The 23,192-nt window shown below is 45.3% G+C and overlaps 1 protein-coding gene across 1 annotated transcript in view; it reads left to right on the forward strand.

Annotated features, from left to right (window-relative positions):
• The window catches only part of RIPOR3 (RIPOR family member 3), a 277,332-nt gene that overhangs the window by 192,740 nt on the left and 61,400 nt on the right, over positions 1 to 23,192 (forward strand). The window contains 1 exon segment of the mRNA XM_030211650.1: positions 22,724 to 22,853. Coding sequence (XP_030067510.1) covers positions 22,724 to 22,853 — 130 coding nt within the window.

Genomic DNA, 23,192 nt, shown 5'->3' on the forward strand with positions numbered 1-23,192 from the left:
GATCGCTCCCCCTCTATTCAGGAGGTGCCGATGCATCGGTCTTCTGGCAGCCAGGTACCTGCTCTCGAGCCTCGACAGATTCTGCCACCGGCTCCTTTACCGACCCCGCAGCCTTGTCTGATGGCGGCTCTCGACGAGCGCATCATGGCCCTGTCTTGATGATGGGCGTCGAGTGAAGGCGAAGAAGCACCGTCATCATTCTCCCTCGACACATGGTGCCAGGAGCTCCGGGGCGTCAAAGGAATCGGCACCCAAGAAGCGTCAGCACCAAGAGGATCGCTCCCCCTCTATTCAGGAGGTGCTGATGCATCGGTCTTCTGGCAGCCAGGTACCTGCTCTCGAGCCTCGACAGATTCTGCCACCGGCTCCTTTACCGACCCCGCAGCCTTGTCTGATGGCGGCTCTCGACGAGCGCATCATGGCCCTGCTTCCAGAGCTTCTGGAAGAATTGCTGCTCCAGTCTGCTTCGGTGTCGGGGATGCTTGTGCCTTCCGTACCATCTGCTGCAGCGGCATCTGGCCCTTCACCTGTGGTGAGGTCTCCGACCTCGGTGCCGCCTGCAGCATCGGTGTCTGCTGCCACCCAAGTCGACTCCCCTTCAATGTCGGTGGAGGAAGCTTCACTGGAGTCCAGGCGGGAGTCGACTTCTCGGCACCACCATCGAGGACATCATTCCTCGGCGTCGAGGCAGGCTCAGTTTCAGACTGCTCTGAGGGATGTCTTGTCCGATACTGAAGATGAGCGTTCATGGGAGGAAGAGGAAGATCCCAGGTACTTTTCTTTTGACAAGTCCTATGGCATTCCCTCTGAACCTTCCCATCCACCAGAAAGGAGACTTTCTCCTCTGGAGAGTCTATCCTTTACCTCCTTTGTCTGGGAAATGGCTGCGGCTATTCCCTTCCCTGTGGAGGTTGAGGATGAACCCAGGGCTGAGATGCTCAAGGTCCTGGATTATCCTTCTCCGCCTAGAGAGGCTGCAACGGCTCCTTTGCATAATATACTGAAGGAAGACCTTATGCGAAACTGGTCATTCCCTCTGTCTAATCCCGTGATCCCAAAAAAAGCTGAATCCCAATATCGGATCCACGGTGAGCCTGGAATGATGAGGTCTCAGCTACCTCACAATTCCATGGTGGTGTACTCCGCCCTCAAAAGAGCCAAGAGCACTGGGGACTATGCCTCGGCTCCCCCAGGCAGAGAATCTAGAACCTTGGACTCTTTTGGGAGGAAGACGTATCAGGCCACTATGCTCGCTGCCAAGATCCAGACATACCAGCTCTTCACGAGCGTCCACTTGTGGAACTCAGTGAGGCAACTGTCCAGCTTGGTTGATGCACTCCCTCCAGAGCAGGCCGAGCCTTTTCGCCAGGTGGTCAGGCAGCAGAAGGCGTGTCAAAAATTCGTGACCAGGGGTGCATTCGACACTTTTGATGTAGCATCCAGGATCACTGCCCAAGGTATAGTGATGCGCAGACTCTCATGGCTGCGAGTCTCTGACCTGGATCATTCGGTCCAGCAGCGGATGGGGGATAACCTTTTTGGTGAGAAAGTAGAGGATCTAGTTGACCAGATGAAGAAGCATAATGATGCTATGGATTCTCTCTCCCGCTGGGCGTCTTCTGCTACTACCTCCTCATCTAGGAGGTTTTTTTGGGGAAAGAGGACTGCTCCCTATTCCTATGCTAGGCATAGGTACACTCCTGCTTCTCGACAGCCTGCCCAGGCTCAGTCCCAGCGCGCTCATTCTCGTCAACAGCGTGCGCCTAAGGCCACTGCGGCTCCACAGCAAAAGCAAGGGACGGGCTTTTGACTGGCTCCAGTTCAGCTTAGCCTCAGTAAACATGTCCGTACCTGATGACTTGCCGGTTGGGGGGAGGTTAATGTTTTTTCACCAAAGGTGGCCTCTTATAACCTCCGACTGGTGGATTCTTCAAATTGTCCGGTTAGGATACACCCTCAATCTGGAATCCAAGCCTCCAAATTGCCCACCGGGAGCTCAGTCCTACAGCTCCCAGCACAAGCAGGTACTTGGTAGTACATGCACCTTATATCAAGTTTCATCACAACAGAGTAGTCCTCTGCACGCACCCTAAGTTCCTGCCAAAGGTGGTGTCGGAGTTCCATCTGAACCAGTCGTGTTGCCAACATTTTTTCCCCATCCTCATACCTGCCCTGGCGAAAGCAGTTTGCATACCTTGGACTGCAAGAGAACATTGACCTTTTACGTGGAGCGGATGAAGCCCTTCAGACAGTCTGCCCAGTTGTTTGTTTCTTTCGACCCCAACAGGAGGGGAGTTGCCATCGGAAAACGCACAATCTCTAATTGGCTAGCAGATTGCATTTCCTTCACTTACGCCCAAGCTGGGCTGATTCTGGAGGGTCATGTCACGGCTCATAATGTTAGAGCCATGGCCGTGTCAGTGACTCACTTAAAGTCAGCCTCCATTGAAGAGATTTGCAAGGCTGCAACATGGTCATCAGTCCACACATTCACATCTCACTACTGCCTTCAGCAGGATACCCGACGTGACAGTCGGTTTGGGCAGTCAGTGCTGCAGAATCTGTTCGGGGTTTAGAATCCAACTCCACCCCCCCCCCCCCCCCAGACCCATTTTTGTTCTGTTCCAGGCTGCACTCCCAGTTAGTTGTTTATGGTTTCAGGTCAATCTGTGTTATGTCCTTGCTGTTGCGAGGCCCAATTGACCAATGCTCATTGTTTTGAGTGAACCTGGGTGCTATGGATACCCCACATGTGAGAACAAGCAGCCTGCTTGTCCTCAGAGAAAGCGAAGATACTTACGTGTAGCAGGTATTCTCTGAGGACAGCAGGCTGATTGTTCTCATAAACCCGCCCGCCTCACCTTTGGAGTTGTTATTTGCTTCCTTTTATGCTTTTTGATTTAACTGAGGGAACGCGTTCAAGCGACAGGCGGGAAATCAGTCTGCGCATGCACGGAGCGCGCTGCACGCGTGCCAGAAGACTCTGGGAAAACTTTTTCATATTTTGCTTGCAAAATGCCATCTGATTCCTGGGCCCACGCGGATGTCGACCCACATGTGAGAACAATCAGCCTGCTGTCCTCGGAGAATACCTGCTACAGGTAAGTATCTTCGCTTTTTCCATGGACAGCAGCCACACTGGACAATGGTGTCATTTGATAGCGCTGAAGTGGTCATGCTGTCCACTAGCAAAGGAGCATGAGTGAGTGTTCTGCACTGGATTCCTCTCAGCCTTTAAAAGCTAATAGGAGGTATTGAATGGGTAGGTGGGTGGGAGAGCGTGGCTGTATTCCCCTACTGTCTAAAGAGAACCCTGCTCCAATTTGTCAGTCAATAAGCAGGAGAAATGCAGGCACACAAGATGATTACTAAAAGCAAAGGTTAACTTTGGATAAAATGTGTCAAGCAATTTGGAACAAGTGAATTGAGAAGGATTATTTTGAGAGAGATAAAGTGGTACAATTTATTAAGGAAACAAACTTTCCAGTGCAGAACGAGGGTAAATATCATAATGCAGCAAGGATGTAAGTTGTTTGGCACAGATTGAATGGAAACATCATCAAAACATGCAGCAGAATCTAAATAGTAATATTTGAAGATGTGAACAGAAGACCAAGTCGGTGCTTTGCAGATGTTTGTTGCTGAGCTAGCCTTAAGGTTGGCGATAGTTTCAGCCTTCGATTGGAGCCTATATATACTAATGCAACCTGCAGAGGAAAGGTCAGTAGCCTAGCAGGATTTATGAAGTCATAAGTTTACTTGCAGGAGCTATACTTTGGTTCTTTGAAGACAAGCAGGACTGTGAATCATCACTCCTGGGTGATGTCACAGATGGATCCCAGCACTCAAAACAGTACCCCAGCAACTTTCTCTAATCTTTTCGCGGAGCTGATCGGACCTGTTTTTTTCATCATACTGACCTTAGCACTTCAAACTTATTTTTGGTAAAAATCTCTAAATCCTGACACACTCATATGGTCTTTTGCATCTACACATTAGATTTTCCCCAAATTTGTATTTCTTTTTTCACATCAGCTAAGTGTAGGCCATTTTTTTACCTTGTGTCCCGGCCAGGATATTTTTGTCACCATGAAGTCATTTGATTTGCTATGGCTATTTTATAGCCCAAAAGACCGCCAACACCTTCAAGAGTTGTTCTCAGTTCAACAGGACTGTATCTATTACAGATAACAGCTCATGGTGCTTGCAGTGGCTGAGATCCGACCATAATCCCTCTCATTGCATTTTCTTTTCACAGATCTAATCTAATATGAATATTTATATTTCACTCATACAATAATGGCTGTAGACAGATAACAATGCAAAATGTTGGGCTAAAATTCCAAGAAAACATGTCAAAGAGAGGGATTTGTGGTAGAGATAATCTTATTGTTGATAAGACTGGTCCATCAACATTGGCATAGGAAACATTGGTTGCCAAGGGTGCTGGAGCTGTATCAAATGCTTCAGATGCATCAACATTGAGTGTGTCTCGGTCATCCTTGATATCAAACATTGGTAGAACTCTCCGGGAGCAGGTATTGTCTTAGTCCTGCTTGAAGAAAAGGAAGGATTTGACCTCATCTTAGTGCTGAGGGAGTGTGATATAAAAGGATATCAGGCAAAAGGTAAGTGCCCTTGATGTGAGGATCTTTCATCATCCATGCCATTGGAGAGGGTGTGCAAACCTGTGTGGACTTGAGACCCCAGTTCCAATACGTCTTAAGAGACTCAGGAGGATGTGGCCACTCCTATGGTGATGCCCAAGGCAGCCTTCAAGGAGCAGCTCATGCAGAAGTTCGAGGAGTGGATTGAGCATATCTTTGTTCAACACAATGCTGTAGCTTCATCAATGTCAAGAGCAGGGGTGATTCGGCCAATAATCAAAATCCATTCCTGAAAGATATGCCTCAACATCAAGGCCCAGAGGGGGCTCATAGTCTAGGTCAGCTACATCAGTGTCAATTTACAGTGCATTGGGGAGGAAGCTTCACTGAGGCACCAGAAACCAGGGCCGTGCCAACACGGTAAGCGAGGTAAGCAGCACCATGCTCACCTCGCTCGCCCTCCCCCCAACATCCCTTTTCTTTTTTTTTCCTTTTTAAATGTACCTCCGTAGCGGTTCCGGCAGCGCAGCGTCAGTGAAGGAGGCGGCGCTCCCAATGTCGCTAGCCTTCCCTTCGCTGTGTTCCGCCTTCTGACGTCAGAAGAAGGCGGAACACAGCAAAGGGAAGGCTAGCGACATCGGGAGCGCCGCCTCCTTCACTGACGCTGCGCTGCCGGAACCGCCACGGAGGTAAATTTAAAAAGAAAAAGAAAAGGGATGTTGGGGGGAGAGAAGAGGGCGGGCAGTTGAACAATGGGAGCGGGAGGGCAGGGGAGAGACGAGAGCATGGATGCGAGGGGGGGGTCATGGAAGGGAGAGAGGGGAATTGCTGGAAAAGGATGAATGGAGGGGGCAGGGGACAGAGGAGCATGGATTGGGAGGGCAGGGCTCAGGGAGAGAGGGGAATTGCTAGAAAAGGATGAATGGAGGGGGCAGGGGACAGAGGAGCATGGATGGGCATGGATTGGGAGGGCAGGGCTCAGGGAGAGAGGGGAATTGCTGGAAAAGGATGAATGGAGGGGCAGGGGACAGAGGAGCATGGATGGGCATGGATTGGGAGGGCAGGGCTCAGGGAGAGAGGGGAATTGCTGGAAAAGGATGAATGGAGGGGGCAGGGGACAGAGGAGCATGGATGGGCATGGATTGGGAGGGCAGGGCTCAGGGAGAGAGGGGAATTGCTGGAAAAGGATGAATGGAGGGGGCAGGGGACAGAGGAGCATGGATGGGCATGGATTGGGAGGGCAGGGCTCGGAGAGAGAGGAATTGCTGGAAAAGGATGAATGGAGGGGGCAGGGGACAGAGGAGCATGGATGGGAGGGCAGGGCTCAGGGAGAGAGGAGAAATTGCTGGACATAGAGGGGAGGGAAGAAAGATGAAGGAGATGAAATGAGGGAAAAGGAAGAGAGGAGAAAAACTGCACATGGATGAAGAAAATAGGCAGAAGCTGAGGACCAGAAATGAAGAGGAAAGGAAAGAAAGAAATGGAAAGGAAGCCCTGGAAATGGAGTTAAGAGGACAGATAGCAGCAGAATCAGATACTGGGCCAGCATGATCAGAAAAAGAAAGTCACCAGACAACAAAGGTAGAAAAAAATCATTTTATTTTCATTTTAGTGTTTGGAATATGTCCACTTTGAGAATTTACATCTGCTATCTTATTTTGCAATGTATAGCAATTTTTCTAAGAATATTGCTGACAATTCCTGTCAGTGTGGCAAGTGGTGAGTGATCATTTTCACGGGGGGGGGGGGGGGGGGGGGGGGGCCGCCGCCGCCGCCGCCAACTGATAGTCTGCAGGGGGGGGGGGGGGGTGCACCAACTGATAGTCTGCAGGGGGGCGCCAGAGACCCTGGGCAAGAAACCATCAGTGTCTCAGTGTGATAGAAGGCCTGACCATTCTGTCATTAGTATGAGATGAGCAGAAGTTCTAACTTCACCATCTGACTTCTTTTTAGAGTGCTCCTCGATTTCCGATGAGGAGACCAGGAGCTTCTTGGAAAGGGGGTACAGTTTGAGATTTGTTTACCTCCTTCTTACATGACCCTTCATTCTCTGTAGCTTCCTTATCAGCTTCTTCTTCCACTTATTCCTTCACCTATGGAGTACTCCAAAGGTCTGTTTTGCCCCTTTATTACTTAACACATTCCTTAGTCCTTTTGCTGAGTTCAAGAATTTTGGCATCAGCACTTATGTTTATGCTGATGATATTTTACTTCTACACTACACCTCCATTACCCAGTTTGGACATACTTCCTTTGCTAGTATGTTTTGATGAAGTTGCTTCCTTGCTCCACTGTTGTCATCTTGTGCTGAACCCTACCTTGCATGCTTTCTTCTAGCTTTTTTGGTCTCTTGTCTTGACTACAGGAATACTGTTTATACCAGTACCTCCCGATCCAATCTTAAGAGACTTCAGTCCTTTCAAAACTGCTGTTGGTCATGTTTACCATGCACCTAAGTATGACCATGTCTCACCTTTGCTGTTACCCCACCATTGGCTTTCTATAGAATTATGAATTAAATTTAAAATTCTTGTTTGTGCTTTCAAGGGTCTGTGTGATGCAGCTCCTTAATATTTGGTGATTCTCACAATCCCTGTGTACCTTCCTATGCTCTTCATTCCTTCTCTGACCACTGCTTGGTCCACCCAGGGCCTGCATAAGCTCAATTACAATCCACCAGATGGTATGCTTTTTTCTTTTTGACCCCAGCCTTATGGAACAGTCTCCCTCTTTCCCTGCAGTCAGAACAATTTTACTGGAAGTTAAGGATGACCTTTGGAGAACAATCTAGAGACTGGATTCTAGAGGTGCCAGTCTGTGTTCAAACTGTTACTTCAGCCTTGTGCTCTAGACTGACTGAGTGTTTGAACTTCTACAAGGTTCTTTGTTTGCTTGAATGATTGTTTTTGCCTGGATATTTGTGATTTGCGTTTTATTTTGATCTTGGAGTCCTTTTTTTGCTTTTAGGTAGTCTGTACATTACCTTGACCTGTTCAGCAGAATAAGGCAGTTTAGCAAATATGAATAAACTAGTACAATTTAGAATAAGCTTTTGAGCCTGCTTTTGTTGTGGATACAATATCTGGAAAATAGCATGCATATATTTGAAAATACAATCTATGTGCCTGTTTTATCAAGCAACACTAGTGGCTTCTGGTGTGGTAATGCCGACAAAGCTAAATTCACTGAAACATGCCTGCTTGCTCTTATGTCTGAATTTAGAGTTAAGAGCAAGCAGGCATGTTTCAGTAATGTAGTTCTTATGGAAGCCTGATTGCATAGGATCCAAATTCTCAAACTTGTCTAAGTAAACTTGATGTTGTGTAGCACTATAGACTCTGCAGTCTTAGCTAAAAATGGAATGCTGGCTATCGGCCTATAATTTAAACAAACATCTGAAGGCTTAGTAATATCCTAAATAATTAGGGTAAGCATAATAGCACTAATCTCAGGAGAAAAACATTCTACCAGAAACATTAGATGGAAGAAGGATTGTAGCCAACTCACCCCTCAGAGAGAAGAAACCTCATCATAAATGTTGGACAGAAATCCAATTCAAAGTGACTCTTAATTTTTTTTAACTAACACAGATAGATCATCTAATTCAGTGAGGATGAAATTGTTCCAAGTATAGTCAGCTGCATTAGCAGGTGAATCAAGATGTAACAAAGTGTCTTCTGCCAACATTAGCCCCCATGAATGTACTAATTAATGTCAAAGGTAATTTTTTTAACAAAACTTTAATTTTTAACAAAAATAGTCTGCCAGCTCTTTCATGGGAGAACTGGTAGATGTTTTCTGCCTTGAATTATTAAACAACAATTTAAATAGCTTGAAACAATTCACAGGATTTATTGTTTTTTCATTAATTCTTTTGGAAAAATAAGATTTCTTTGCCAATGTGGTTAGCCTAGTGGTTAGTTCAGTGGACTTTGATCCTGGGGATCTGAGTTCGATTCCCACTGTAGCTCCTTGTGACTCTGGACAAGTCACTTAACCCTCCATTGCCCCTGGTACAAAATAAGTACCTGAATATATGTAAACTGCTTTGAATGTAGTTGCAAAAACCTCAGAAAGGCGGTATATCAAGTCCCATTTTCCTTTCCCCTTACTAACACTGTCTCTACAAAGGTTTATCTTCTATTGTCTGTGTTTGAACCCAATTTTTCTCTAATTTCCTATATTCCGCTTTTAGAGGACCTTTTACTAAAGCTTGGTGCATGCTAATTGCTAGGAGGCCTATCAGTATAGAATGGAGGAGGGCTTCTACTAGTGGGGCTCAGGGATCCCTGCCTGCTCAGGTATGTGGGGTTACAGGGGAGTGGAGACTGCAGGGAGGGGGGAGTATGAAAAAATTTTATCCCCTTTCACTTTGGGCTCAGCCCCCCCCCAAAAAAAAAAAAAAAAAAAAACTGAGATCTGGCGATGCACCCGATTGGTAGACTAAAAGACAACCAATTTCTTTCTGATTCTTGTTAAAGCTGATACCCAGTGATAAGTAATTGACTCCTTTATCAGCATAGTTTGGAATTAATCTAACAGATAACCATTCTTTAAAAAGGACTAAAACTCTACCACCTCTTTGGAGTTCCCTAGAACTAAAAATGAATTTATATCCAAATAGGCAGATAATATTTAATCTGGGTCCCTCAGATTGAGAAAGCCGAAACTCTGTTATAAATGCAAGACCATATCCGGAATCTCCTACTAAATCTCTAATAATATCGAACATCATTACATATTTATGTCTTCCTTTGCTTGCTCTCAAAAAAACAAATAGTCCAGAATATGGCAATATGTCTTCTCACTCATGCATGTCGTTGTGAACATGTATCTTCACTTCTGAGACAACTTCATTGGCTACCAATTAAATTTTGTATGATCCATAAGATCCTAATATTGACTTTTAAAACTCTTCATTGGGGGGGGGGGGGGGGTCTCCTCTTTACTTGGCCTGCTTTATTACCCCCTAAAGGCTGTTTGGGCTCTCCTCTCCTCTTTGGGTCATCAACTTACCACTCCTTCACTACATTTAACAAGACTTGAGTCCACACACACCATTCGACCTTTTTTGCTATTGCGCCCTTCCATTGGAATTCTCATCCCTTGGATACCCGTTCTGAGATGTCTTACCCCCAGTTTCAGAGTCTTAAGTCTTTTTTTGTTTTTGCAGGCATTCACGACTGAGTAGGCTCCTGGGTTTTGGGTCTCCCCCGAAGGCACCTGTGACAATTACAGTGCTTATGAGTGTGTATGTGTGTGTGTGTGTTTTTAATCTCTTCTCTCTGCCTACTCTTTCCTTTTTCTGCTGTCCTATCTGTGTTATAGTTCCTTTCTGTTTCGAATTGTAAACCGCCTTGACTTTTATGTGAAAAGCAATATATAAATACCTATATAAACATTAAACATACTGATCTATCCTTTATAAGTACACGATGCATTGGAACAGTAGTAGAGTACTGGGGAAAATCAAAAGATCTTATGTTTTTGTCTATATCATTGAAAATTTCTAGTGTAATTGCCATGTCCTGATACTAATTGAATTATTCCAAATGCTTGTCTTACATTGAACTAAATTATTTGGACTGCAATATCTAGGTCAAAATCTAGGGGGATATCTGCCTGAGTAGGTACTGAGAATGATAACACAGACATTTGTCTTATACTGCAAAAAACACTGGAAAAACCCCAACATACCACAAGACTTAAAAAAGGAAGACATCTTGCACATTGTGTTGAATCAAATGTTAAAAAATTAAATCAACCCTCAGAGCAGCTAGAAGAACATCAGAATAAATGAAAGAAGTTGCCCTCAAAGGGGCAGAACAAGCCCTTTTTGCATGCCCCTTCAGCAGTGTGCCTCAGTTCGATGCAGTTTTATATAATGGGCCACTGCTGATGATGTCACTGTGTGGGTATGGTGAAATACTGCACCACCCAGCTTAAGCCTCAGTTCTGCTGGCAAAATTGAGATCTGAAGAGCAGAGGCTCACAGCTGAAGATGACTACAATGTAGATGATACAAGAGCGCTTAATAATAAGCCTCAGTTTGGCATGGTTTTATACAGTAGGCCATTGCTGGTGATGTCACTGGGCAAATGGTTTTGAAAATTGTCCTCTTAGAAATATATTCTGTGAATATACTGGGTACATAAAGCAGGTATGGCAAATCCTTTGAAAGTGGCATTATATAAACCCTGATAAATACGTTTATTACAATATGTCTTTGTATTGAAATCCTTGTTGAGGCCTCTCACATAGCTCTGTTTCTCCAACAGTGGACAAACTTTGATTCATTAGAGGTAAGAATATCAGCCTTCTGTGTCCTTTCCAAGAACAACAAGTAATCAATAAATCAGTACTAATAAATCAAGAGGAAAGATTGACCTGGATTTATTTTAGAGTCATCTTACTCCTCACTTGCAAGATATGGAAGGATCTACTCAAGACATAGGCGCCGACTCCGTGGGTGCTGTGGGTGCTCAAGCACCCCCAATAACTGAGGCAGTGGTGCATGGGCATAAAATGCCTGTCCCTCCCGCTCCCTGCACCATCCTGAGCACCCCCAATAATTGAGGCAGTGGACCGTGGGCATAAAGTGCCTGTCCCTCCCGCTCCCTGCCCTGTCCCGATTCCCACTCCCTGCACTGCACCACTGTCCGTACTCCGCTGTCCTTCAGTTGTATCTGGGCCACCGTGCCGTCAGTGACTCAGTGTCAGTGCAGTAAGCACACTGCCTTCGATGGTCCAGAAGCTTTCCCTCTGTTACAGTTTCCTGTCCTGCATAGTTAGGATGCTGCAACAGAGGGAGAGCTTCCGGAGCCACATAAGGTAGTGAGTGCTTAGTGCTTACCGGCCAATAATTGAGGCAGCAGTGGTGGCGCATGGGCATAAAGTGCCTGTCCCTCCCGCTCCAGTCCCTGCACCATCCCGCTCCCTGCCCTGCACCACTGTCCGCTGTCCTTCAATGTTCCTGGCCGCCAGCAGTGTCAGTGCAGTGAGCACACTGCCTTCGGCGGCCCGGAAGCTTTCCCTCTGTTACAGTTTCCTGTCCCTCATAGGTGGGATGCTGCAACAGAGGGAGAGCTTCCGGAGTCGCTGACGGTAGTGTGTGCTTACTGTGTTGATACTGCCGGCGGCCTGGAACATTGAAGAAGGGCAGAGAGCGAGCCAGAGAGGTACTAGCATGGAAAAGAGCTGTTAAAATATATTTTAAAAACAATTATTCCAAGCTAAGAAGAATTATTACTTAGACCTGGTAGGGAGATATCAACTTGACACAAAAAATTGTTTAAACTTGTTCAGGATCTCACTAGTGTAAGCGATCTTGTTTCTTCTGGTATATCCACTAATCAACTGCCAACTGCAACTGCATTGGCAGATTATTTTCAGGAGAAGTTATTGAAAATCAGAAAAAATACAAGATGGAAACAACTCAATTACTGATATTGCTATTGAAAACAAATATAATCCTAATTAAATCCCAGTAGATAGGATATAATCTAACTTTAGGTTAGTTAAGTATAGAAGAGATATCAGTGGCGTTCCTAGCGTGGATGGCACCCGGGGGATGCACCCCCCCCCCCGGGTGCAGCGCACCCCTACCTGCGAAATGACACCTTTCACCCTACCTGGCGAAATGACACCCCCCCCCCGGGTGCACGCCGCTGGGAGGTGGGGGTGCCGCGGCGCGCGCCTGTGGGCTCCGACTTCGCGAACTTCGCTCGTTTGCTGCAGCTCCCTCTGCCCAGGAACAGAAAGTAACCTGTTCCGGGGCAGAGGGAGCTGCAGCGAATGAGCGAAGTTCGCGAAGTCGGAGCCCACAGGCGCGCGCCGCGGCATCGCCCAGCGGCGTGCACCTGGGGCGGACCGCCCCCACCGCCCCCCCTTGGTACGCCACTGGATATCATCACTATTGAACAAATTTTCTTCAATCCACTGTGCGCTAGATTTATGCCCAATGCATTTGCTCAAATTTCCTCCATTAAGTTTCATAACTGGATAAACCAGTCTTTGAGTTTGAGTTTTTTCCCAAAATTATTAGGTGATTATAGTACTAATCCTATTATTAAAAAATCCCTCTGGGAGTAAAGAAGAACTTACACATTATGGAGAAGATTCTATATATGGTGCCTAAAAAATCAGTGCTGAAATCAGTGCGCCAATTATAGAATATGCTTAGTTGATATTTCAGCGCCAATTTCTGTGTATCCATTTACGCCAATGAAAACCTGGTGTAAATCTCAGTGCATAGATAAAGGTGCGCTGGGCCATATTCTATAACTAGGCGCCTACATTTTGGAATGCCCATGAAACATCCATTTCCCCACCCATAACCATGCCCCTTTTTGCCTCCACACATTAGAAGTTGTGTGCCTACATTCTAATCAGTGCCAATTAGTGCTCATTATTGCTTGTTAAGTGCTGTTATCAGCGCTCAGCTTGTTAAGCCAATTAAGATATTCACAGTGTTATAGAATCTGCGCCGATTTTGGCGCCTAAATCTAAGCGAATTGTATAGAATTTAGGGATATAGGCCTGTAGCGAATATTGTAACCAGGTACCTCTAAGTGCAGACAAGGATAGAACAATCTCCTCCAGCCACAGGCTCCTGGTACAGTCAAGAAATAAATGTCCACCAGCAACTTCAATCTTAAGGACATTATTCCATGCAGGTTTCTAGTAGACCTGAAACACAGTTCCAACAGCAGCATTCACCTTCAATCTTAAGCACATATAAGCCACCTGAAAGTGTGTGGCAAATAGTCCCCTTTAAGCTTAGGCTATCAGCACATATCAGGATTCAATACAGGCTCACAGTCAGCTCCAGTCTGGGCTCTTTATCCAGTGCACAATAAACAGTAGCTCAATTCCAAATAGAAGCAGTTCATTCAGTTCATCACAGTTAAATCACAAAGCAGAGGTTTCTATCTTCTACTACCTTCATAATAGGTTCCATACTTTAGGGACTTCTCATACCCAAGGGATTCCACCCTGCATCTGCTTCACTGGTAGATTCAATATTTTAGGGACCTCTATTACCCAAGGGTTTTCAGCCTGCAAATACTTTTGGGACTTTCTCATACCCAAAGGGATTTCACCCTGCATCTGCTTCACTCTACCCTCTTCTCTCCTTCTGCTTCTCTCTTCCCTGGGACTCCTTCCCATCTGCCTAATCAATCCCTGGCTTCTGCTACCACAACCAATCATTCTCCGCACCCATACCAACTGAGTTAAGTATTAGACTAATGATTAGCTCCTGCACACAGGGTTTCCTATCTCTCTTTCCCCCTAGTGGCGGCCAGTCTACACATCCTGCCAGCTTACACCCATGTCTTCCCCTATTGCAGCTAGGAGTCTAGTCCGGGTTCTTCATCTCACCCCCTGGCTCCTTGCCTGCAGTGCCTTCTGGGACTTTTATTTCAGACTGAAACTGCCTTAACCCAACTATCCTGGATGTAACTCTATCACAATATATCGATATTCAATAGGTGCTTCCATCACAATTTGTTTTTAGAAAGAGTGCCAGTATGGAATCTTTGCTTGGATTATTAACTCATGATATCAGAAAATTATGAAGTACTGGACAATAGGCTATTGTCTTACAGTTTGATCTTTTGGCAGCCTTTGATGTGATACACCACTCCGTCTTGTTAAATATGTTAAGTGAAGTAGGTATAGCTGGAAGAGTATTTGCTTGGCCAAAGGGTATTTTGGAAAATAGAATCTATATAGTAAAATATCAAAATTTTCTAATTCGTGGAGGGCTGTAAGTGGGGTCCCACAGGGGTCTCCTTCGTCCCTGATTCTATTCAATGTTGTAATGAGCTCTCTGGATAAATTTCTGGTTAATCTGCAGATGATATAATTCTGCTCATACCCATCCTATATAATAATTCTCACCTCCAACGTTCTAATGTGCCTGGTACCATGGCTCCCTTGGAGGTGGTCTGCTAGGCAGTTTAGAATGCACTGACGTCAGTGATGTCACTGACAGCTGATTCCAAGGCAAGGGGAGGAGTAGGGAAACACGCTCCGCATGTTTCCCTACTCCTCCCCCTGCCTACCAATCAGCTCTCAGTGACCCCCCCTCGGCGCAACACCCAAGCCTCTCCGCCCCGGCGCAGCACCCAAGACCCTCCCCCCGGCATATCACCAAAGCTCCTACCCCCCCCCTCTTGGGCACATCAACTCCCCCGCCACCCGCAGCCGCCAATATTAACGCTGTCCGGCCGCTTCTCCTGTGGAGCAGCAGCGGCCGGTACAAAAAGAAAAAAGCCAAAAAAAGATTTTTAACCTGAAACGCGACTCCGTAGACAGCCATCTGGCATTGGCTGTCGTCACTGCAGCCACTCCTCCTCTCCCCTCCACGTCACTGCCCCTGCAGGAAGACCCCCGAGGAGCGCAGCGACGTCAGAGAGGAGAGGAGGAGAGTCTGCAGAGATGACAGCCAATGCCAGATGGCTGTCTACGGAGCCGTGTTTCAGGTTTAAAATCTTTTTTTGGCTTTTTTCTTTTTGTACTGGCCACTGCTGCTCAACAGGAGACGCAGCAGCGGCCGGACAGCGTTAGTATTGGCGGCTGCGGGTGGTGAGGGGGTTGATGTGCCCGAGGGGGGGGGTAGGGGCTTGGGTGATGCGCTGGGAGGGGGTAGGGGTTTGGGTGATGCACTGAGGGGGGAGGGGAGGGTTGCTGGACATGGGTTCCTGGAGGGGGGCAGGGGTAGGGGAGGGTCGCTGGACATGGGTGGCTGCAGGGGGAGAGGAGGGTCGCTGGACATGGATGGCTGCGGGGGGGGGCAGGGAAGAGGGAGGTGGGGAGGGGGTCCTGAGACCAGATGGGTGGCTGCAGGGGAGGGCAGGGGAGACAGAAAGGAAGCTGCAGGGGGGCAGGGGGAGAGGAAGGTCGCTGAACATGGGTGGCTGCAGGGGGGGCAGGGGAGAGAGGTGGGTCGCTGGACATGGGTGGCTACAGGGGGCAAGGGGAAAGGAGAGGAGGGTCGTTGGACATGGGTGGCTGCAGGGGGGCAGGGGAGAGGAGGGTCGCTGGACATGGGTAGCTGCAGGGGGAGAGGAGGGTTGCTGGACATGGATGGCTGCAGGGGGGGCAGGGGGAGAGGAGAGTCGCAGGACATGGGTGGCTGCAGGGGGAGCAGGGGAAAGAGGAGGGCCACTGCACATGCGTGGCTGCAGGAGCAGAGGAGGGTTGGGGGGGAGGGGGTCCTGAGACCAGATGGGTGGCTGCAGGGGGGGGCAGGGGAGACAGGAAGGACGCTGCAGGGGGGGGGGGGGATTACCTTGCTAGCGCCCATTTCATTGCCTACCGAAACGGGCCTTTTATACTAGTAAAGTATAAAACATGGTCTGCCAAGCTTATATGAATGCTGTTGAATTGTGATTGCGAAATTATCGTTTTAAGCTAAATGCTGATAAAACAAAAATGATCCGGCTAGGGACTTGGACACCATCACTTATAGATAATGCACTCCCTTCTGAATTTTGAGTATCATGTTGCTCAATTGACCAAGAAGATTTACTGGAAACGGAGGCAATTGCGCAGAGTACAAAAATGCTTCTTTTTTCCCCAGTTCAGTTTACTAGTTCATGGCCTTATAATCAGCAAATGGGAAAGAGCAAATCCATTATTGAGACGACTGTTGGCTTCCTATAGAAGCACGAATGCTATTTAAATTATGTATATTAACATTAAATATTTTTCATGGTTCTGTGTCTTTGCCGTTCACACTGATTCTGTTATTTTCTTTCTCTGGGAAAAGTCTTCATTCAAATGGTCAGTTAAAGCTAAATTACCTATCTGTTGATGGCAGTGACGATCCTAGATCGGCTACCACCTGGGGCGGATCGCCAATGCACCCCCCCCCCCCCGGGTGGAGCACGACCCCCCCCCCCCCCCCCCCCCCGGATGCATTTTTAGCTGTTGGGAGCAGCTGTGCGGCTCTCGACTCCGCTGGCTCACTGCTTCCTCTGCCCCGGAACAGGAAGTAACCTGTTCCGGGGCAGAGGGAGCAGGGAACCAGCGGAGTCGATAGGTGCGCGGCTGCTCTCTGCACCCCCCCAGCAGCGCGCACCCGGGGCGAACCGCCCCCACCGTCCCGCCCTTGGTACGCCGCTGGTTGATGGTATTAGATACAAACATGTTCATTCTTTAACAATCCCTTACCAATCTGCAAAGATTTGGAATATTTTGCCAACAGAAACACTTAAAAACTTTTTTCTTTGTGGTGTTTAAAAGATATTAAATTTTTAACTGTAAAGTGGTTATGTATACTTCTGGCTATGTAGGTTCCCAGTATCTGACTTTGAACTAAATTATCTTATTGTGATCCACATTGAACCTTATAGGTAAATGCAGAATATAAATCGAGCTGTAATGTAATGATAACCTTCATCTTCGCCTTCCTATAAAAACAAATTGCATTGTATTACAAAAGCAGCCTCTATTTCTAAGCTTACTTTTTTTCTTTTTAAATGGCAAACATTAAGGAAGTTAGATGGAATGACATGATACCAAACAGAAAACATATTTTACGCATGAGGTAATCCCAGAAGAAACCTTAACACTAACAGAGGAATTTCTTCCATGTTTTTCTGATTTATCATATTTGGTTAGATGTGTTTGTTATCCATGTCTTAAATGCTATGTAAACATGTTTAAATGCTAGGATTTCACAGCTCTCATTTTGAGGATATTTGCATGAATAAATATTTGCAGAATGATAGAAGGCCCTTATTGCTTCTATATGTTTATTTTTACAGGGAGAAGCATTTCAGAAATATTCACTCAAGGCATTCTTCCATTTTCATGCTGCATAAATCTTTAATGTTTAATTCAGACAAAATCAATAAGAGTTCTAGCAGCTATGCAGGCCCTGAAGAAAACTGATTTTTAAGTTGTTAACTTTTTTCTGAGTACAAGCAGGAGAATGAACCACACAAGTGGATGATGTCATCTGTGTACATGGCTCCTCGGCCCTTTTTGTTTTCTTTTTTTTTTTTTTGTTCATAGTGTCAGTTAGACACATTTTCTCTCATGTGATTCAGAAATCAGAAAGATGTTCACTTCTCTGTGAATGAGCCTCCTTAGCCAGTGGCTTCTTCCTTATACACATAAAGTCTTTAGTTAGCATGTTTTTGTCACATTATTACATTTCTGGTGATTTTGAAGAGAGAGCTACCTTCAGCTATCAGGTTCATAGCCTGGGATTTGTACTGGATTCTAAACTTAGAATGGAAGTTTTAGCAGTAACTAAATCAGCATATTAAGACAGCTATGTGATCTCTTCCTCCTTTGACATCCACATCTTTTTCCTCAGTCATCCAGGCTTGTGGAGTTTTCTGCTTGGATGATTGCAATTCATATTAAACTAGGATGCCAAAAGAAATCTCTCTAGCAGCTTGTCCAAAACATGGTAGCTCAAATATTGCTGATTACTTAAAAAAATACAAAACAAAAAACAAAGCATCAAAAAAGCCTAAAGGGTCACCCCATCTTTGAATGTTTGGACTAGTTGCATATTCAAAATCCTGACCCCTTCAAGGTCATCAAAAAGAAACCTGAGGGATGTAGTGAGGAAAAAGAAATGCTAAACTATTGGTGGAAGCGGAAAATGAGGTTTGAAAAGCCTTGAGCTGACATTTGGAGGTGGGAGAGGGAGGGGTTGCACCAATGAAGGTTCCCCTAAGAGTACCCTTGGTCCAGGTCTCCAGTCAGCAGCACATCTGAATATTGACCCAAATGTCTTTAACTTCTTTCAAAGGAAAAGATAATCGGACTCATCCATCAGAAAGGGGGATAGGTAATTTCAAGATTTTAGGACTTGACCCAAAATTGTTTGTTGTTGGGTAGAAAAGATAGAGTCTATAAAATAATGAGTGGAGTGAAACGAGTAGACGTGAATCGCTTGTTTACTCTTTCCAAAACTACTAGTCTACAAAGTAGTAAATTTAAAACAAATTGGAGAAAATATTTCTTCACTCAACGTTTGATTAAACTTTGGAATTCGTTGCCAGAGAATGCAGTAAAAGCAGTTAGCTTAGTGGGGTTTAAAAAAGGTTTGGATAGCTTCCTAAAAGAAAAGTCCATAAGCCATTATAAAAGCCAAAAAAGTTCATCATGCACATTCTTGAACTTCCATTATCCCAGCTGTAAGGGACTTAAATACAAATCGGTATATGCATCTAGCATTTCCTACATCTGTACACAACTTTGGAATGCACTACCGAATGCCATAAAAGCAACGCATGATTTGATACCCTTCCGGAAACTACTAAAGATTAAATTGTTTAAAAAGACTTATCAAAAGGATCCTTCATAAATGATCTGACATCTAAACTCAATTAGAACAAGTTAACAGTGAACTCTTCTATTTAATTACTTTAATTTCTTTTTCTTTACTGAAAGTTATACATTATCCTTGATTTCAAATTCATGAAATGTATTATAAATCCATTTACTTCTAACGTACTTCATACTTTTTGTACTTATTGTTAATTAATAATAAAATGTATTTCTCACTTCGGAAATGGATAACGCCATTTCGGCATAATGTAAGCCACATTGAGCCTGCAAAGAGGTGGGAAAGTGTGGGATACAAATGCAGTAAATAAATAAAATAAATAAATAAATAAATTATTAAGATGGAGTTGAGGAAAATCCACTGCTTATTTCTGAGATAAGCAGCATAAAATTTATTGTGCTGTTTTTGGATTGGCCACTGTTAGAAACAGGATATTGGGCTTGATGGACCTTTGGTCTGTCCCAGTATGGCTTCTAATTCTTAATGAAATAGGGTAAGAGTCCAGTGCTAGACACAAACTACTTAAAAAGTAGTTTAACTATAGTTACTTTACTAAAATAAAAAAAATAAAAAAAGTGGTTTAACTACCTGGTTAACTACATTTTTCTAGATGAGACAACTACTGCAAAAGTAGTTAAGTAGTAAGTGATATTTTAATTTGCCTTAAGTGGAGGAGTGGCTTAGTGGTTAGTGCAGCGGGCTTTGGCCCTGTCAACCTAGGTTTGATTCCCAATGTAGCTCCTTGTGACTTTGGGCAAGTCACTTAACCGTCCATTGTCCCAGGTACAAAAAACTTAGATTGTGAGCCCCTTAGGGACAGAGAAAAGTACCTGTATATAATGTGTACAGTGCTGTGTATATCTAGTAGCACTATAGAAATGATTAGTAATAGTAGTAGTACTTAAAATTAATTGCACAACCATTGCTCTTAGGAAGAAATGTGTTCAGGGCTAGATTCTATATATCACACCTTGATTTCCGCATAGAAATCAAAGCATATTCTATAAAGTACACTTTAGGCATATGTTACAGAATATGCTGAGTGCTGCTCCATGTGACTAAATTTAGTTGTGGTTAATTACGCCAACTAAAACCTGGTGTAAATCCCGATGCCTAAATTAGGCACGGAGTGATGTATTTTATAACACATATAGATTTTACAAATGCCCAAAACCAACCTGTTCCACTCCCTTAACCACGGCCACTTTTCAACTATGCAACTTATAATTTATGTGCACCATGTTACAGAATTCACTAAGCAAACAGTGTGCATGAATTCTAATTAATGCCAATTAGTGCTTATTGACCTTATAGACTTATCAATAAGAAACAAAGTCAGATCGTCAAGATCCTACCTAAACCTACACTACCCAAATTGCAAAGGACTGAAATACAAAACAACTTACGCAGCTGGCTTCTCCTATATAAGCGCACAACTATGGAATGGGCTCCCAAAAGCTGTGAAAACAATCCACGACCACTTGAACTTCAGGAAATCACTAAAAACCTACCTCTTCAAAAAGGCCTACCCCAACGACCCCACGTAACCCTCTTCACCTACCAACACAGCATGACTATGATCGAACAGGACATCACACAATCTTCATCCATTCCGACCCTCCACTTATACCTCATACGATCACTATACAACTTTGTATTTGTTATCCACCGACTGGGCAAATGCCTTTGACGGTACTATGTAAGCCACATTGAGCCTGCAAATAGGTGGGAAAATGTGGGGTACAAATGCAACAAATAAATAAATAATTGCTTATTAACATCCAATTATCAGCACTGATTAGCTTGTTAACTAATTAAGTTATGCACATTGTTATGGAACATGCTTATAAATATATAATAATTAGGGCTGCACATCAATCATGATCAACGTCATCATTAATAGCGATTTAAAAATTTGTCATTAATGATTAACTGCCTTCCCTCCCCTGCCCGCATGCGGTGTCTGGCATCTCTCCTTCCCCTCCAGGACCACCAGCGGCATTCTCTCCCCTCCCTGTCCTGTTTACTTTTTTTTTTTTTTACAGTAAATCTTCATCCTGCAGTGGTATTGAAATGCTGCCTTGGTCTGTACTGGACCTTTCCCTCTGACCTATCCTGCCCCTTTCTGATGCAGCTTCCTGTTTTCAGAAGGGATGGGACAGGTCAGAAAGAAAGGCTCGATGCAGGCCAAGGCAGCATTTCAATGCCACTGCCGCTTCAGAGTGAAGATTTACTGAAAAAAAGGTAAATGGGGTTTGGAAGGGACAGAGAGCCACCGGCAGTCTGGGAGGGGAGGGAGAGATAATAGACTGACTGTGCAGGTGGGTGGAGGAGGGCATCGAGAGAGAACTGTGGGAGGAGAGGTGAGGCACAGCAAATTAGAGAGAGAGACTGGGTGAAGGCATGGGGGGCACATGAGACAGAGAGAATGGGTGAAGGCACTGGAGAGCACATGAGACAGAGAATGGGTGAATGCATGGTGGAGCACATGAGACAGAGAGAGAGAATGGGTGAAGGCACTGGAGAGCACATGAGACAGAGAATGGGTGAATGCATGGTGGAGCACATGAGACAGAGAGAGAGAGAGAATGGGTGAAGGCATGGGGAGCACATGAGACAGAGAGAGAGAATGGGTGAAGGCACAGGGGGCACCTGAGACAAAGAGAATGGGTGAAGGCTGAGGGAGCACCTGAGTCAAAGAGAATGGGCGAAGGCTGAGGGAGCACATGAGACACAGAATGGGTGAAGGCACAGGGAACGCATGAGGGATAGATATAGGACCGATCATGCAGGCGGGATGGGGAGGACATCGAGAGAGGAGGGGATGGGAGGGGAAGTAAGACACGGCTCATTAGAGAGAGAATGGGTGAAGGCACAGGGGACACATGAGACAGAATACGTGAAGGCACAGGGGGGCACATGAGACAGAATAGGTGAAGGCACAGGAGGCACATGAGACAGAATGGGCAAAGGCATAGGAGGCACATGAGGGAGAGATGCGGGACAGACCATGCGGGTGGGTGGGGGAGGACATCGAGAAAGAACCACAGGAGGGGAGTTGAGGCATGGCACATCAGAGAGAGAGAGTGAATGGGTGAAGGCACAGGAGGGCACATGAGAAAGAGGGAATGGTTGAAGGCAAGGGAGGGGGCACATTTGAGAGAGGGAGAGAATGGGCTCAGGCCCCCTTCAAAACTGTAGTACATGTTCAATGGCTGGTGCAGTAGCCGAAGCCCCGCCAGCCGAAGAAATCCACTGCCTCTTCATACTGCCTCAGGAGTGAGGAAGTCAGCGGGATGCCTCAATTCACCAATGGTTGCACTTGCCAAGCATGCATGAGGAGTGCCGGCATTGGCGGTTGGAGGCACCCCACTGATTTACTTGGCAGTGGATTTCTTCTCCTCGTGGGGCTTCAACAAGAAACACAACAAACATCGTCTCCAAACTCAGTATCACTTCACTCACATGCAACCAACAGCTTACAATCCCTTGGTCGAGCCATTGCTTATCCCTGAAAATGAGTTATGAGGAATAGATGTACATTTTGGAATCTGCTGGGTACTTGTGGGCCAGACTAGCACATTATTGGAAACACTATACTGGTCTTAATGGACATTGGTCTGACACAGTGTGGTTTTTCTTATGTTCTTCTTGAGTGCGTCCCTCCTTTTTTTTTTTTTTTTGTTTACTGTGGTTAAAGTTATGCATAATGTATAATTTATATATCTACTTTTAGCTGGCTAAAAATTCATATTTCTGTTTTTTGATAAATATTTACACTTCTATTTTTTTCTACCAGTCCTTTTGACAATGATAAACTGATGCTGTCAGCTGGAGCCACACAGAAGTTTACTCTGGGTAACAGAAAAGCCTCCTTATATAACTGGACCCCACCAAATACCCCTTACTTCAAAGAGAAATATAGTCTTGTAAGTATACTGACTGAGGATAGATGGAGAGCTATTTGAAGCATTGCACATCTGCAATATTTATATAGTAAATACTATCGAAATGTGATCTCATACATGGACAGGGCAGTCTTCAAAACTCATTTTCCGAGGTAAATATTTGATTTATCCTGGAAAATGGCTTTATGTCCTTCCTGTAGGTGGATAAAAGTACATATGCGGGCTCATTTTCAAAGCACTTAGCCTCCCAAAGTTCCATTGACATGTATGGAACTTAGCTTCCCAAAGTGCTTTGAAAATATGCCTCATGGTGTTTCATAGTGCAAGTGATCTTGGAGGTGGGGTCAGGTTAGAAGAGGC

Source organism: Microcaecilia unicolor, chromosome 8, assembly GCF_901765095.1.
Source record: "Microcaecilia unicolor chromosome 8, aMicUni1.1, whole genome shotgun sequence".
Lineage (NCBI taxonomy): Eukaryota > Metazoa > Chordata > Amphibia > Gymnophiona > Siphonopidae > Microcaecilia > Microcaecilia unicolor.